The 14,686-nt window shown below is 40.2% G+C and overlaps 1 protein-coding gene across 1 annotated transcript in view; it reads left to right on the top strand.

Annotated features, from left to right (window-relative positions):
* The window catches only part of LOC135710743 (paired box protein Pax-6-like), a 208,380-nt gene that overhangs the window by 132,583 nt on the left and 61,111 nt on the right, over nt 1-14,686 (top strand). Inside the window, exon 3 of the mRNA XM_065233409.1 lies at nt 8,807-8,947. Within this exon, the coding sequence (XP_065089481.1) occupies nt 8,807-8,947 (141 nt within the window). The remainder of the gene's footprint in view (nt 1-8,806; nt 8,948-14,686) is intronic.

Below are 14,686 nucleotides of genomic sequence, written 5' to 3'. Positions count from 1 at the left end.
AGAAAACCTAGAAATCCAAATTTTATGATAACTGGTTAGAGTTATTTCCCACGCCACTTTGAAAAACCCCGTTTTGAGATAAACGCGTTTAAAGATAAAATTTCTCTCTCAGCGCGCCGGTACATGTTTTAGAAAATCGCTTCGTAAAGCGGTTAGGAATATTCTGGCGGACTTAGAGTCTTTTCTAAATTAAAGTATACCAAAAGTAAAGTAAAGTAAGCAAATTAAAATGCATTTTTTTTAAATCAAAGTGTACTCCCCCTTAACGTACTATCCTGAAGTTATTTGAACTGCTCAAAAGGTCTCGCAACTGCTTTAAGTTCTCTAGACTTTCCTGATTTTCCCAGAATATTTTAAGAGATTCTATAATTTTTCTTGAAACGTTCATAATTTTTCGGAAGTTTTAAAAACTAAAATTTCGCTTAACTTCGCCCAAAATTTCTTATTTTACCAGCACTTCTCTGGACTTTCTGAAGCTTTTGGTACTTCCCTGAAGTTGCTCATATTTCCTGATACACTGAAACCTCCATGTACGAATCAGAGCGGGGATTTACTTTATAAAAAATTCGTTACTCTGGAACAGTGTTGTGAAAATATCAAAAGATCTAATCTCACCAATGTGCATAATCTCATTTGAGTATCGTAGACCAAAAACTCAACACGCAAACAACAGCCGATGATATTACAAGCTGTGATACGGTTGCTATGATATCATGCTAACAAAACTCCCCGGCTACAATTCTCACCAAACTGTGTTGAGTTTGAGCTTCAAGATTTTTGCTGTACATCCGAACACGAAACGAAACTTACATCACTGCTGGCAGCAGTAACTTCGTGTCTGCCATCTGTGAAGCGTAAAGAAAGATAGCAAACTATGCTTTCTCTTTCTAAGAAAACGATGTGCAAAGGAATCATTTTTGTTGTAAGTCAACTCGTGGCTACAATTTTACATGTTCTGAATAGTCTCGCAATATCAAAGGAGCTTGTAAAAACAATATCATGCTTGATATTTTATTCCAATATCATGCGTGATATTGGGAGCCCTTGAGAGCTAAACAAAATCATTTGAGTGAGGATTATGCCATCACTGCTCTGGAATGTCCATTTACGAACCAAACCGGGGGTTCGTAAATCGAATTAGTTAGTAAAAAAACCTCGTTATTTGGGATTTACTTCGTAAGAAGAGGTATTTGATAATATTATAAGTAGGGACCGGAAATCGATGTTTGACGCCTTTTTGAAATCCTAGATGGCGGTAACCAGTTCGTGAAAAACTGGAAAAACTGTCAATACCCCACAAAATAGGTATTGTTGGAATCAGGGTGACGTGCAGGAACTAGAAATCTATGTCTGACGCCATTTTTAAACCTAAGATGGTGGCATCCGGTTACAGAAAGCATGGAAAATAATGTCAATAACCTATAATACTGGTATTTTTGGAGTCTTGGATTTCAAAATGGTGTCAGACATAGATTTCTAGTTCCTACACGTCACCTTGATTCCAAAAATACCTATTTTGTGGGGCATTGACAGTTTTTTCCAGTTTTTCATGCACCGAATACCGCCATCTTGGATTTCAAAATGGCGTCATTCATGGATTTCCAGTTCCTACTCGTCACCCTGATTCCAAAAATACCTATATTTAGGGTTATTTTCCATATTGTCATGAACCGGATGCCGCCATCTTGGATTTCAAAATGCCGTCAGAAATAGATTTCCGATTTCTGCATGCTACTTCCTTTTCCAAAGATACCCATATTGTGGGGTATTTCACAGTTTTTCCCAGATTCCCAAAATCGCAAAAAAAAACTCATTATTTGGGATTTACTTCGTAAAAAGAGGAACATAATTAGAATACTGCGTAAAAAAAGAATTCGTAAACGGAGGTTTCAGTGTGTTTGGGATTTACTTCTTAAGAAAGTTGTTGTTTGAAAATATTGTCAAATGCCTCACAATATGGGTATTTTTGAAATCAAGGACCGAAAATCCATGTTTGCCGCCAATTTGCAATCCTAGATGGTGGCTTCCGGTTACATGAAAACTGATATATCCGGAGTGATTTGAGATTTGGGCGTAATTGTATTTGTAAACAAACAGGTCAATCGCCGATTTATCGCGAATAAAAGCCCAATTTTGAAAACTAATAACGCTATAAGGTAGAGGTATTGTTTATAAGATTGAGCTTTTATTCACGAGAAATCAGCGATTGACCTGTTTGTTTACAAATACAATTACGCCCAAATCTCAAATCACTCCGGATATACTGTCAAATACTCCACAATATGAGTATTTATGGAATCGGAGGCTTTTGGACTCAATTTTTTTTTGATAAGAGCATATAGGGGACATGGATGTTATTTCGGCCTAAATGTCCCTAATTTGGGCCCATACATAAATGCAGCAATGGACAAAATTTTCAATAGTGACCAAAATATCCATAAGTACCGACCCAATGGCACGTTTATCTAGATAAAATTGGTAAATAGCAGATTTTTAGCGATAGGCCCAATCTTAGATCCATAGGCCAACATTAGAGCCATTTCCCCCATATAAAAAAAATTTCTGTCTGACCCTTATAGACTCGGAAACTACTGAACCGATCGGCGTGAAAATTTGTACGCAGGGATTTTTGGGACCGGGAAATATTCTTATGATGGTTCGAGACCCCTCTCCCCTCTGTTATTTTTGATCATTATGCTTAACAAATTTTTGAGAAACTTTACATACCCAGACAACCAGAAGTCGTATAACAATGTACATACAGCATCGTAAATTGCTACAGTTTAAGTCAAAATCGCATATAAGAATGGCATACCTCGCATTATGTTTAAGTTAAATCGTATAGAATGCAAATTTCCGACCTATATGCGATGACTCATTTTTCCGTCGTACTGTATCACAAATTAAATCGGATTACATCGTAAGACTTTTCAAAATGAATTTGTTATTACATATTCAATCGTATATGATGTTAAAGCAACTCGTATAAAATTATATTAAAACATGCACGTATATGGCCTCCACTTTTGTACGTATAAGCCATTTATTTGCATTCTATACGAATTGTTTGTTTGTATATATGTTTATATATCACGAAAACAACTTTGAATATACGTGCATTCTGGTTGTCTGGGTAGAAACTAATGTTTAGAATATAAAAATCTTTTCCTGTGCAAAAAATTGCAAATGGAAATTTTATACAAAAGTTCTAAAATTTTACCAAAATTTGTTGTTCTAAGAATTTTATTAATTTTAAAGTATTTAACTTAAAAATTTTCACTGTTTTTTTTTCATAAGTATTTTACGAAAAACATTTAAACATAGTACATCGTTTAATTTAATTATGTTTTGGTTTATATACCGAGTTTCGAAAACATGGAAAGACAGGCTTATAGCAGATAATTTTGGTGAGATCTTTCTTTGTGTATTAATTTAAATTTGTTTATATTTTCTCAAAACCGGAAACCCCTGCTTGGGCTCTAATCCTCGTTCGTCCCGGAGTTTGACCTGTGGCTACGATTAGCACGTCGTCTGCGTACACGAACATGTAGAAGTTCGCTGATAACCGCTCGAAGACACTGTTAATGGCTACCAGGAACAAAGTGACAGCGATCACAGAACCTTGGGGAACGTCTGTTTCCTCGCAGAAAGTGCGGGATTTGGTATTACCTTCCGAGACTCGGAAGGATCTGCCAGTCAGGAAATTTTGGACGAAATGGATGACGAGTTGCTTCAGTACCGCGGGCGTCCATGTACGGTTGAAGGCTTTCGCAATGTCCAGGGAAACCAACTCCGTATGGAGACCATTATCCGTGGCATCCTTGAGGAGCTCTCCTAGCGTCGCAAATTACGTGGATGTACCGCGGCCTTGCCGAAATGCGTGTTGGCGATGGTCTAGAAAGCCGCCAGACTCGAGAAACTGCTTCAGTCGTCGGTTGACCATCCGCTCGAAAACCTTTGCCATGCAGCAGGTGAGCGCAATGGGTCGGAACTTCGCCACATCCCGTGTCGGCTCGTTTGCTTTGGGGATGGGGACAACCAAGCTCTCCCTCCAATGCTCTGGATACGAGACTGTCTGCCAAAGCTGGTTGAAGAGTTCCAGCATTTTTACTTTACCCAGGATAGGCAGGTTCTTGAGCTGCGGGTAGCCGATCTCGTCTGGGCCAGCTGATTTTCCGTTGTGGTTGATCCTCAGGTTGTTCGTGTCTGGAGAAACTCGAAAACTGCTTACGGACGAAGTCGATGGGTTTGCTAGCCGTTGAAAGGTCACCTCGTACTTGGAAATCGCAGAGAGGTTAGCGAAATAGTCGCCAAGCTTATCCGCAACGATTCCGGGGTCGGAGACTGCATCGCCGTCTACCTGTATATGAAGTGTGGCCGTACGGCGCTTGCCACTGAGGGCGTTGACCTTACCCCAGAGTTTCGCCGAAGACTGTGTTGCATTTATGCTTTCGAGGAAGTCCGTCAAACTGGATCGTTTGGCATCTCGGACCAATTGGCGACACTGGTTGTGCACGTTTTCTCTATCCGGATCATATATGGGAAGCCGTTTGATTCGTCGAAGGGCTTTTTTCCGGGCCTTAACTGCCTTCTTCGTTTCCTCGTTCCACCATCTGAGGGCTTTACGCCCCGGAATGCTGCTGGTTTTTTAGATGGTTCCTGACGCAGCTGCGTTTATTGCTTCGGTGAGACTCTCGATGCTGTCAGGGTTACGTTGTTGAAGGAGCGACTGTAAGGTTCCACCGTAACTCTCCCAATCGGCTTCGTCATAGCGCCACCGAGGTCTCCGCGTTTCTGCCGGTATAGCGGCGGCAAAGAATTGCGCCTGAACCGGGTTATGATCGCTACCGTAGAGGTCCGGATTGACGCTTGACTGCATTTTTCCAGCGAGAGAACGACTGACAGCAGTTACATCGATCGCCGTGGTGTGCCGTCCATTGAAAAAGCTCGGTGATCCGTCATTAAGGATGATCATATCCTCCCTTTCAAACTTGTCTACCACTGTGTCAGCCATCCCGATTCACCATGAATGGCAGCAGCGGTATGTACCGGTACAGTGAACAACACGATTAGGCTACACGACACATAGTACACGAAATTATGAACACAGAACAACACGCACTTAATACAGAAAGTGGCGAATAAATGCGTTTAAAGAAAAGTGAAAGTTCTTCGTTTTTGAATCGCGAAACCCTCCGGTAGCTAGCCGACCCTGAGTGTTCCGGAGCTTGCTCTTGTCACCTGAGTCGACCGGGTGCTGTATGTTTGATTTCCGAGTAGGTAGTTGGTGAGTGCTGAGTTCTTACATCAGTTATAATGGTGACGCGACGTAGGACTACGTGGTCTTATATAATAAATGTTATTTGTTAGCTGCAGCAGGAGCTTATGTTTTGTGTAGGAATAGGAATTATACTCTTTAGTGTGACTATGATTGCCCTAAGAAGAACATTTTGATATGAATTTTAGTAAGGACATGTTCAGAATTTGGGAAATCTTGCTGGCCCTGAACAGGGCCGATGGTAGTACAGGCTTAAAGCCTTTGGACGATGATGATGACGTGTAGGCAGCTGGATCAGCAAATCGGACCGGACTTTAGACTTTAGTAGAAAGACGCTTAACACTTTTTTCGGCGAATTTATGATCCTGTTTCACGTCATGGTTCTTCTCTATGGCTGTTCAGATAAATTATTACTTTTATTTATTTTCTCTACTGCGCTAAATCAAAGGATAAGAAATAAGAAGGGATGTCGGTTACGCATTCGAATAATTGAAAATTTGATAAATATTTAATCGAATAGCTGGAAAAATCACTACGATTAATCGTGAATCGAATAATTGGACTTTAAGGCATCCCTAGAAAACAGTGTAATTTCATGTTTTTGGAGGTCCTTCGAAAATGTCGAACAGCAGAATTGCAACCAGTAAGTGTAATCCAAGAACCAAAAGCGGTGCGATGCTAGTTTTTATTGCTATGACGATGACTGAATTAAGGGGCTTAGAAGCAGTAGGGTGAAAGTCAATTCTCTTCATCGATTTCTTCTTTTGATGACCATGGTTACACTAACCTATTTCTGCTATGGTCTTCTAAATATCATCCAGAACAAAAAACGTATTAATGAATGTGTTTGCCGTCGAGTTATCACTTGCACCCCCGCTTCCAAGTTTGGGTACAAGATTACAACTCTGGAGAGCATTTTGTGTGGTCGTTGGGGGCGTGTGGTTCTGAATATAGGGATGAGTGTGCAAAATGCTACGCAATTGCATCTTTCCTATTCGCACACGCCCGGAGATCGGGGACGAATGCCACTTCGACTTGTTTCGTCTACTAACGACTCGCTGATGACTGTGTTGGGGAAGCAGCATATGCCTGTACCACTTTTTTCAACGCGTTTGGAAATGCTCGACATTTACCACTTTTTCAATAGTTTGTTGTTGAAAATCATCTATCGATGCGTAGAAATATATCCGATCCATTGGTGATAAAATTATTGAAATTGGTCCAGGGCAGCTAAGTTATTAACGTTCAAAATCTTTCATATTTTCGTTACATGTTCCATTTTCGGTTTTCACAAAGTGTACCCTCATATAGAAATGTAAATGTAAATATTTATGTATCTTGAAGATGTCTTATGTCTCGAATCGTAAAATTTCTGTCAGCTCGGAGTTTGAAATCTCAAATTGTAATCAAAGAAAAATCGGTTCATATTTCAATTCAGAAATCTAGTAATGTTCAAAAATGTATGAATTTTTCTCACGTTTTTGATAAAATGGCATTTGACCAAATTACACATTAGACTAAATGGCATTCGGTCAAACGGTGTTCTGCCAAACTTCCAAATTGTTGTACATTTGTAGGTGAAGTTGTTTTCAAACATTTTTTAGTGATTTTTCACCTTCAATGCTCATAGGGCGGCCCAAATGATTCATAGATAGGGGCAAGAGAAGCATAATGAGCATCCCGCACTTCAGTCCAACACCTCTAATTATTCGAAACGGAAATAAAAGTAGGTTCAATATCACCATGACCAATTCATTTGTTCGAACCATAAAAAATCCAAGACACAGGAAGCTGTCCCACATGTTCACTATGCCCATCTCTCCCCTATGTATGCCTAATCGGCGCAAGAAATTGCATATATGAAGAGTGCAGAACATTCTTAATAGTATATTTGCAGGGGAAATATTTTGTAAAGGTTTGTTTTTTAATTTGTAAAATATTAATACTCGGAAATCGTTAAGAACTAACTTTAACTAGGTACTTTGAATGAATACTATACAAAAAATTGGAAAATATCGGACATGTAAGAAAACGATTAAGAGTAGACAGTTTACATGATGTTTTCATTGGATGGAGTTGACGAATTGGACCCACTTGACATTGCAATCATTGCTGTTCTTAGACGTATCAAACATGAAATTCTTTCACCATTTAAGAGATTTTCGTCTCCGAAGAAAAAACATGAAATTCTTTCTTCATTTGAACCGCAAAAATTAGTAATAAAATTCAGAATAGCAGCTATGAAAATGTAACACATATACTATGCAATATTTATGAGAAAGACTTAGACAAGTAAGTAAGACAAATTTAAAATTGAAAATTTAACCAACATACAACCATGTTTGACGCTGTTCAGACTGTAGTTAAATTTGCGAACAATATCGTCATGACTTTGAAATTCAGCATTGGATTTTAAATCATTAAATATTTTAAATTGGAATGCTCGATCCCTTAAAGATAATGAAGACGAGCTATTTAACTTTTTGAGAGTTAATTGTCGTTTTAACTGAAACGTTACTTAAAAAGGGACCCAAATTATTTAATTTATAGAAATGACCGTTTTTAAACGCAAAATTTTAATAGAAAATTCAGAATAGCAGTTATGAAAGGGTAGTGTGATATTTAAGAGAGAGACGGAGACAAAACACTTCCATATGAGAAAGAAGACTAGCTTAGAATGATGGTCATGAAATCAAATACAGCTATTTATATGATACCTAGGTACATTTCGCATCTAGTCAAGGTAGTGGATGGTGCCATTAGGTATAATACAGTGATATAAAACTCTCTACCTAATCAAATACGGTTAGAGAGAAAAATCAGTTTACCTGAGAATACACATTACAATTGTCAATTTCGTTTTGAGTTTTGGAATTATGAGACATGAAAAGGATATAGGTAAGGTTTTTTATCAAAGTCCCGTCGGACTGAGACTTACCTCTTTTTTTTCGAACGGATATTAACAAAAAAAAATGGAATATTTCTACTCAGATTCTAGCACCTTAGATTAAATCTGGATGAAGACGGAATACATCATGATCTCTGCGCAATTTTCCTCATAAAAATAGATAGAAATGCAAAAATCGGGTTTCGGAACTGGCCGTTGAACAGATCATACAGAAAACGTGTCGGTCAATGTTTCATCATTCAAATGATCCATCGTTACGATTTGATCGAAATATACCAAACCATCTAATCCCAATTCACACAAACCGATCCCCCCTCCCCCACCGGATCGATGCCCTTGTTCCATTCCGACCCAGACCTCCCTGGATGCGTTCCCGATCCTCTCAATCAACGACTTCCGCCACCAGTCAATCACTGTCTAGACCTTCTGACAAACACCGCCAGAACCGCTCGATCTCGACCATAATTACCGTAAGCAAACATGGCCAAATCGCGCCAAATCAAATCCCTTCGCCATCAAGATAAACCTCCCTCGGTATATTACAGTTGTACCTACCAACATATGTTGTTGTATGCAAATTACCCGCAATTCTGACTTCTACGTTTTCTGCTTCTCAACAGGTACCCTGCGACCACCCGGTCTGATCGGTGGGTCCAAGCCGAAAGTGGCGACACCGGCCGTCGTCTCCAAAATCGAACAGTACAAACGGGAGAACCCGACCATCTTCGCCTGGGAAATCCGGGAACGTCTCATCTCGGAAGGTAAGTCTCGCTCTCGCTTGTTCTCGCTCTCCAAACTGCAGCTTATCGTCGGCGGGAAATCTGCTCTTCCCAGCCCCGCGCATAAGTCTCATAAAGCTGAGATCAATCAAAAATCAAATCCTGCCCTATTGGAGGAGTCTGGTTGGTCGCGCACATCAATCTTCGCTTCGCGATTGAGTCCGACGGGACTCCGTCCGCCGGTTGCTGCCGCACAGATTGATATGCAAATTTTTCTCCTTTCCCAGCCGCCGTCGGTCGTCGTCGTTGAGATGCACTCGGCGGTTCGGATGTTCTGCCTGACGGTGACGGTTCAAGGATCGGAAGAAGTAGCAATCCAGTAGAACTGCAAATTTGTGCAACCGAACCTGCTGCGTGAGTCATGCTGGGGGACCTCTCGGCATCAAAAGCGCTCTTGATCAGGGCAAATTGATAACCGATTGATTTATTGATGCGAGCAAAGTCGGAGAGTTTAACACCGCCGTCGCCGTCGCTTAGAGTCCCGAGATCGGTGGGAATCTCCGCTTCGATCAAAGTTTCTTGCTTCTCATTTCGAAACATTATCACTCGAGGGTGACTATTGAGTTGTACTACAATGTTGGGGATCAGAGATTGGCTTATTGGATGGTTCGGGTATTTTGCTTCAAATCACCTGCCGTAATTACCCGGGCAAAGAAAAGCAAAGTAAACTCACATGATCTCAATTTGACTCCTCACAAAACAAGGGGAGGCAGGGGGTGGGAAGGCTCTGACCAGCAGCGAATAGAAATCGATTTGCAGGTCCTTTGTCCGGTGCTTCCACGAGTTTTAACCGCGACGAATGGGTTTAAATTGAAACATACAACCCAGACGCGTTCGGTTGGTGGAATTAGATTCCGGGAATTCAAATTTCTCTCCCACCGTAAGTAGGTATGTTATACAGCAGCAGCAGCAGCAGCCAAAGCCTCTCGGATGCGAATGAGATAAAGACAGTTCATAATCTACGCTGCATCATAAATCATTATCGAGTGCGCTGTGCTCGGAGGGGCGAGGAGAGGTATCGCGTAAATCCAATCTGCTACTTTTGATATCGCACACACGCACACATATGCAGAGAGGGACCAATTTGAGCGAAATATTGCACGGCGATAATCGAGATCGATCGATTATCCGCTGCCGTATGTCAGTCTGGGAGAAGCTTTGCGGGTCTTTCCCTCTTCGGGGCAACTATTGTTGCACCAAACGAAAGGGGCGTGAAATTTGATCTGCTGCCACTTATTACCCAGAGCTTGTGAAAACAGGACTGTTGTGACTTCAGTAGAGCTGAATGGATGTGGGGCGTTTAAACAAAAGACTTTGTAATCAGTTTGATTGCAAGATTTAGACGGTTCCTCAAAGGGCCTGGGTTCAATCACCGTCGGCGCCGTAGGGATTTTTTGAGGCATACAATCTCTGATCACGGGAGGGAAGTAAAGCCGTTGGTTCCCGGTCCATGAGTTGATGGGTCGATAGGTAGGGTCCAGGTGTAGGTTCTCAGTATGGAAAACTAGATTGACAGAAAACAAATTATGGGAAAGCAAAATCACCAATGCTAAAAAAAACACGGGAGTCGTACTCCAGGAATGTTAAGAGATCTTTAAGGACAAGGTTGATTGGTTGTTATTATGGCAGAAAGCTACAGAAAGTAAGTGTTTTAAAGGGTTTCTGTCGAGCCTTGATCTATAGAAGGCTTTTGATAAAGTAGATCACAAATATCGTTGAAAAGTGCTGGAGAAAATTCGGGTTCCGTGTCAACTGATTCAATGCATCCAACGCTTATGCGGAAAAGCAACTTTTAAAATTTTGTACAACGGATTGTTAACGAAGGAAATTCAAATTAACTCATCTGTCAGACAAGGATGTCCGCTGAGCATGATACTTTTTATTTAGTATTTGGAACCATTGATTCGGTTGATAGACCAAAGCGTGCTCAGGGTCCTAGCGTATGAAAAATTCCTGAGAGTAAATTTTGCGGACGATTTGAATGTATTCGTTCGAAACACAGAAGAGCTTGATAAAGTTCTAAATATCATTGCTTCATTTTCAAAGTTTTCGAAAATTATTGTAAATGTACAAAAATCATGATTCATACAGGTAACCAACTGTAATGGTAAACCTTTCCAAGTAGCTAAAACCGAAAGTTTGAAGTTTTTTGGAGTCACATTCAAAAATACTTGGAATGATACAATTGATATCAACTTCGAACAACTTATTAATGAAATGGAGCACAGAATATAGCAAATATGTGTATTTTTAAGAAGGTGCGGTAGGTGAATACCTTCATCCTGTCCAAGTTATGGTACATGGTCCAGCTTTATCCTGAAAAAAAAAATCACATTTTCTATAGAAAAATTACATCTTTCGAGTGGACAAAAGGCAGCATTATTTCGATCCTGATGGCGGTGGAGTTGGTTAAGTTGACCCTACGGAAAAATGCAAAGCGCTTTTACATAAAAAATACATGGATGGTATATATATCGGAGAAAAGTTTTTATTAAACTTTAAATACCTACCTGAACAAACACGAGTTGTTTCAAAAAGGAAATTAATTACACAGTGAAGTAGTTTCTGCTAAGCAACTTTACGGTTAATTTATCCGTCAGCAAGGCAAGGATTTTTTCCATATGTTCAAACTAATTTTTCTGTAGTAAGTTGGATTTCACATTGGAAAATTTTGTACTATTTTATTTACTAACAGAAAACAGATAAAGTCTGGAACGCGCAAAAATTGGTCAACTTCAAATTGGTGTATTTCTGTTAAAAAAGCATTTAAAAAAAACCTGAACTTCTGCATTTGAAGCTGAGTGTATAAACAATGGTTGCTATGAAGAGTTTTCACCGTTTGCTCTTCAGTTTTCAAAATGACGTCCAAGCGAGTTGAGCAGCGTGTCAAAATTTTGCTCGCGCAGCAAGAGAATCCGACGTTCTCACACGAAACTTATGTGAAGGCGGATTTCAAGAAGCTTCCGGGACAGGAGTTTTATACCGTATCAGGAAAAGGGAAGGTGGCTGAAATTTTCAAAACCATCAAACTATCGAAAGCAGCTGCTACCATCCCTTAAGCCACATTATAGACATGTGCTGTTCTGGCCGGACTTGGCGAGCTGCCACTATGGGAAAAAAGGCAATTGAGTGGCACGATGCGAACAACGTGGTTGTGGTACCCAAAGAGAGCCCAGAACTCCACCCTATCGAACGGTATTGGGCCTTGGTGAAACGGAATCTAAAAAAAAAAACTAATAAATCCATGGAAAACGAACAGCAGTTTAAATCTAACTGGCGTTCGGCGGCGAATAGGGTCGATGAGACCACTGTGCAAAATTTAATGAAAGGGGTTAAGCGGAAGGCAAGGCAGTTCGGATTTGGCTAACCAAAAGAATAAACGTACATTATTTCCTTTAAATATTTGAATTGAACTACCAAAAGAAAAATAAGAAGATTTTTGTGATATGAATTTTGACCGAAAGAAATGATTTTTTTGTCGACCAATTTCTGCGCGTTCCAGTCTTTAAGCCATGTTTCATTTATTGCATGACCTGGTCGCAAACAGGCAAACAATCGAGCATTATAGAATTAAAAATGCCAGATCAATATTTGTGAACGATGTGGCAACCAAACACTTGATAGCAATGATCATAGGATACACCAGTGTGAATCTTCAAAGGAAATTAGAAAATGGGTAACCTAAATAGTAAAGAATAAGTTCAATATAGATTTTGAATTTGACTGTGATAGCCCCAACCCTATAGCTTGGTTGGTTATCCACTGTATAGCTTTCTGTGTACAAAAACACCCCAAAGCTTGGTTATTTGTTTTTCCAATGGGAATTCCTGAATTCAGATAGCATTAAAAATAATGGGTTAGGAATAACTTCGAAACATTCCTGAACCTATGTTAGTGTAAATAATAGTGAATGTGATAAGAAAATGTTTATCAATAAGATAATAGTATAACTATAACAATAAATATCACGCTCATTTTGGTAGTATACCTAAATTTCATTTTTAGTTGAACGTAAGGAAAATTGCGGGACCATTAAAAAAAGTTCTAAGAGGTTCAGGGCAACGCCGATAACTTCAGGGAAGTTCCGAGTACTAAAGGAAAGTCCAGACTTTTGGAGGAGTTTAAAGATCTGTAAGGGTGAGTTCAAATTAATTCAGGGTAATTTTATGAACTTCTGGAAGAATTAATGAACCAATAAAAAGTCCCAAACGGCGCCGGTGGTGTAGTGGTAAGCGTGATTACCTCTCACCCCAGCAGGCCTGGGTTCAATCCCAGTCGGCGCCGCCAGGATGTTCTGAGGCATAACATCTCTGATCACGCCTTCCTTCGGATGGGAAGTAAAGCCGTTGGTCCCCGGTTCATGAGTTGATGGGTCGATAAGTAGGGTCCAGGTGTGGTAGCTGCCTTCCTGGCACGTCGGTCGCATATATCCATTCAACATCAGCAAAAGAAAATACCTACTCTTCAGTATATTCTACCTAAAGTTAAGTTTAATTCACGTAAATTTTAGAATATGCAATTTGCTCAAAAGTAACTTATTGGGCTGAACTATATCGTTGGGTCGAATCTCTCGTTCCTTTTTTTGACAACAGTAGAGAGTTCGGGTGTATTAACGCTTACTACAAGTTACAAGCAGTGAACAGTGTGGTTCATAGTGATGTCCACGGAAATACACTGGAATTCTGAACGAATCGATTAAGTATCCACCGAAATAACTAGTTAAAAAATGGGAATCTTTATGGCAGGGCAGTGCATTCCTTTGTGCGATAGAAAGCTCGAAATCGAATACGGTCTGAAATGAGTTCCTGTGGCAAGCTAGTGTGCAGCCGCAACCACTACGGAAGTGTGATTACTCATTATTATCGTTGACGATACAATCAATGCTCACATCCACCACCGTGCGCTTTGGAAAGCAATATTTGGTTGATTAGGGTAGGAAAAGAAAACTGTGTGGTGAATAAAAATTTGTTCATCGGGGGGAGAGAAAATCGAATCAAGTGTGTGCAATTGAAATTTGGGTGCAGGGAAACTCTATTATAATATTATTAACTAGCTATTAAAGAATACTAATAAGTGATAGCTTAATAGGTGCCAAAATATCAAGGGAAATGACAAGTAACGATGAAAATGTTCTGGACGATGAGCTTCAAAGTGCATCGCTGCGCACACCATCTCCGTAAATACTGATTTCTCCGATGCAAGTGCAAGAAGAAAACACTGACTCAGAAGAGGAAGACTACGGTGTAAATGTTACCATTAGGGCAATTAAGCCACCGGTTCATCGAGTGGAAAATCGCGATGAAAAAAATACCAGTGTGACACCAGGAGAAACGGAGCCAGAAAAGCCGCCTCGTCGTGGATTGTGTGGTGCTGCCCGTAGACGACTTCAAAAGTTATTGAATGGATTATGCTGCAGCCCGTGAACGGGCGAAACTTCCGCTAGCCAGCACTTCGAAGAGGCTAAGAATGGTTGATCACGACCGTTCCAACAGCAGCGAGGAAAAGCCTGCGTCGAAGAAAATATGTGATGTTCGAGTCTCTGAAAAAGGAAAGGAGGAGAACAGGGTTAGTACAGGCCCAGCTCGTAAGGTAAATTTTAACATTGTGAATAATTCAAACATAAATTCGACAACTGTTCGGAATGTGGAGAAAAATGCTAGGGATTCTAAAGACCCTATGCACTCACACAATCCAAAAACAGTGCTTGGGCGAGGACGAGAA

Source organism: Ochlerotatus camptorhynchus, unplaced genomic scaffold (assembly GCF_037179485.1).
Source record: "Ochlerotatus camptorhynchus isolate MF236.1 unplaced genomic scaffold, CSIRO-AGI_Acam_v1.1 ptg000401l, whole genome shotgun sequence".
In the NCBI taxonomy this organism is placed as follows: Eukaryota; Metazoa; Arthropoda; class Insecta; order Diptera; family Culicidae; genus Ochlerotatus; species Ochlerotatus camptorhynchus.
Note: the sequence above shows the minus strand (reverse complement) of the source record. Positions and strands in the feature narration are given on the sequence as shown.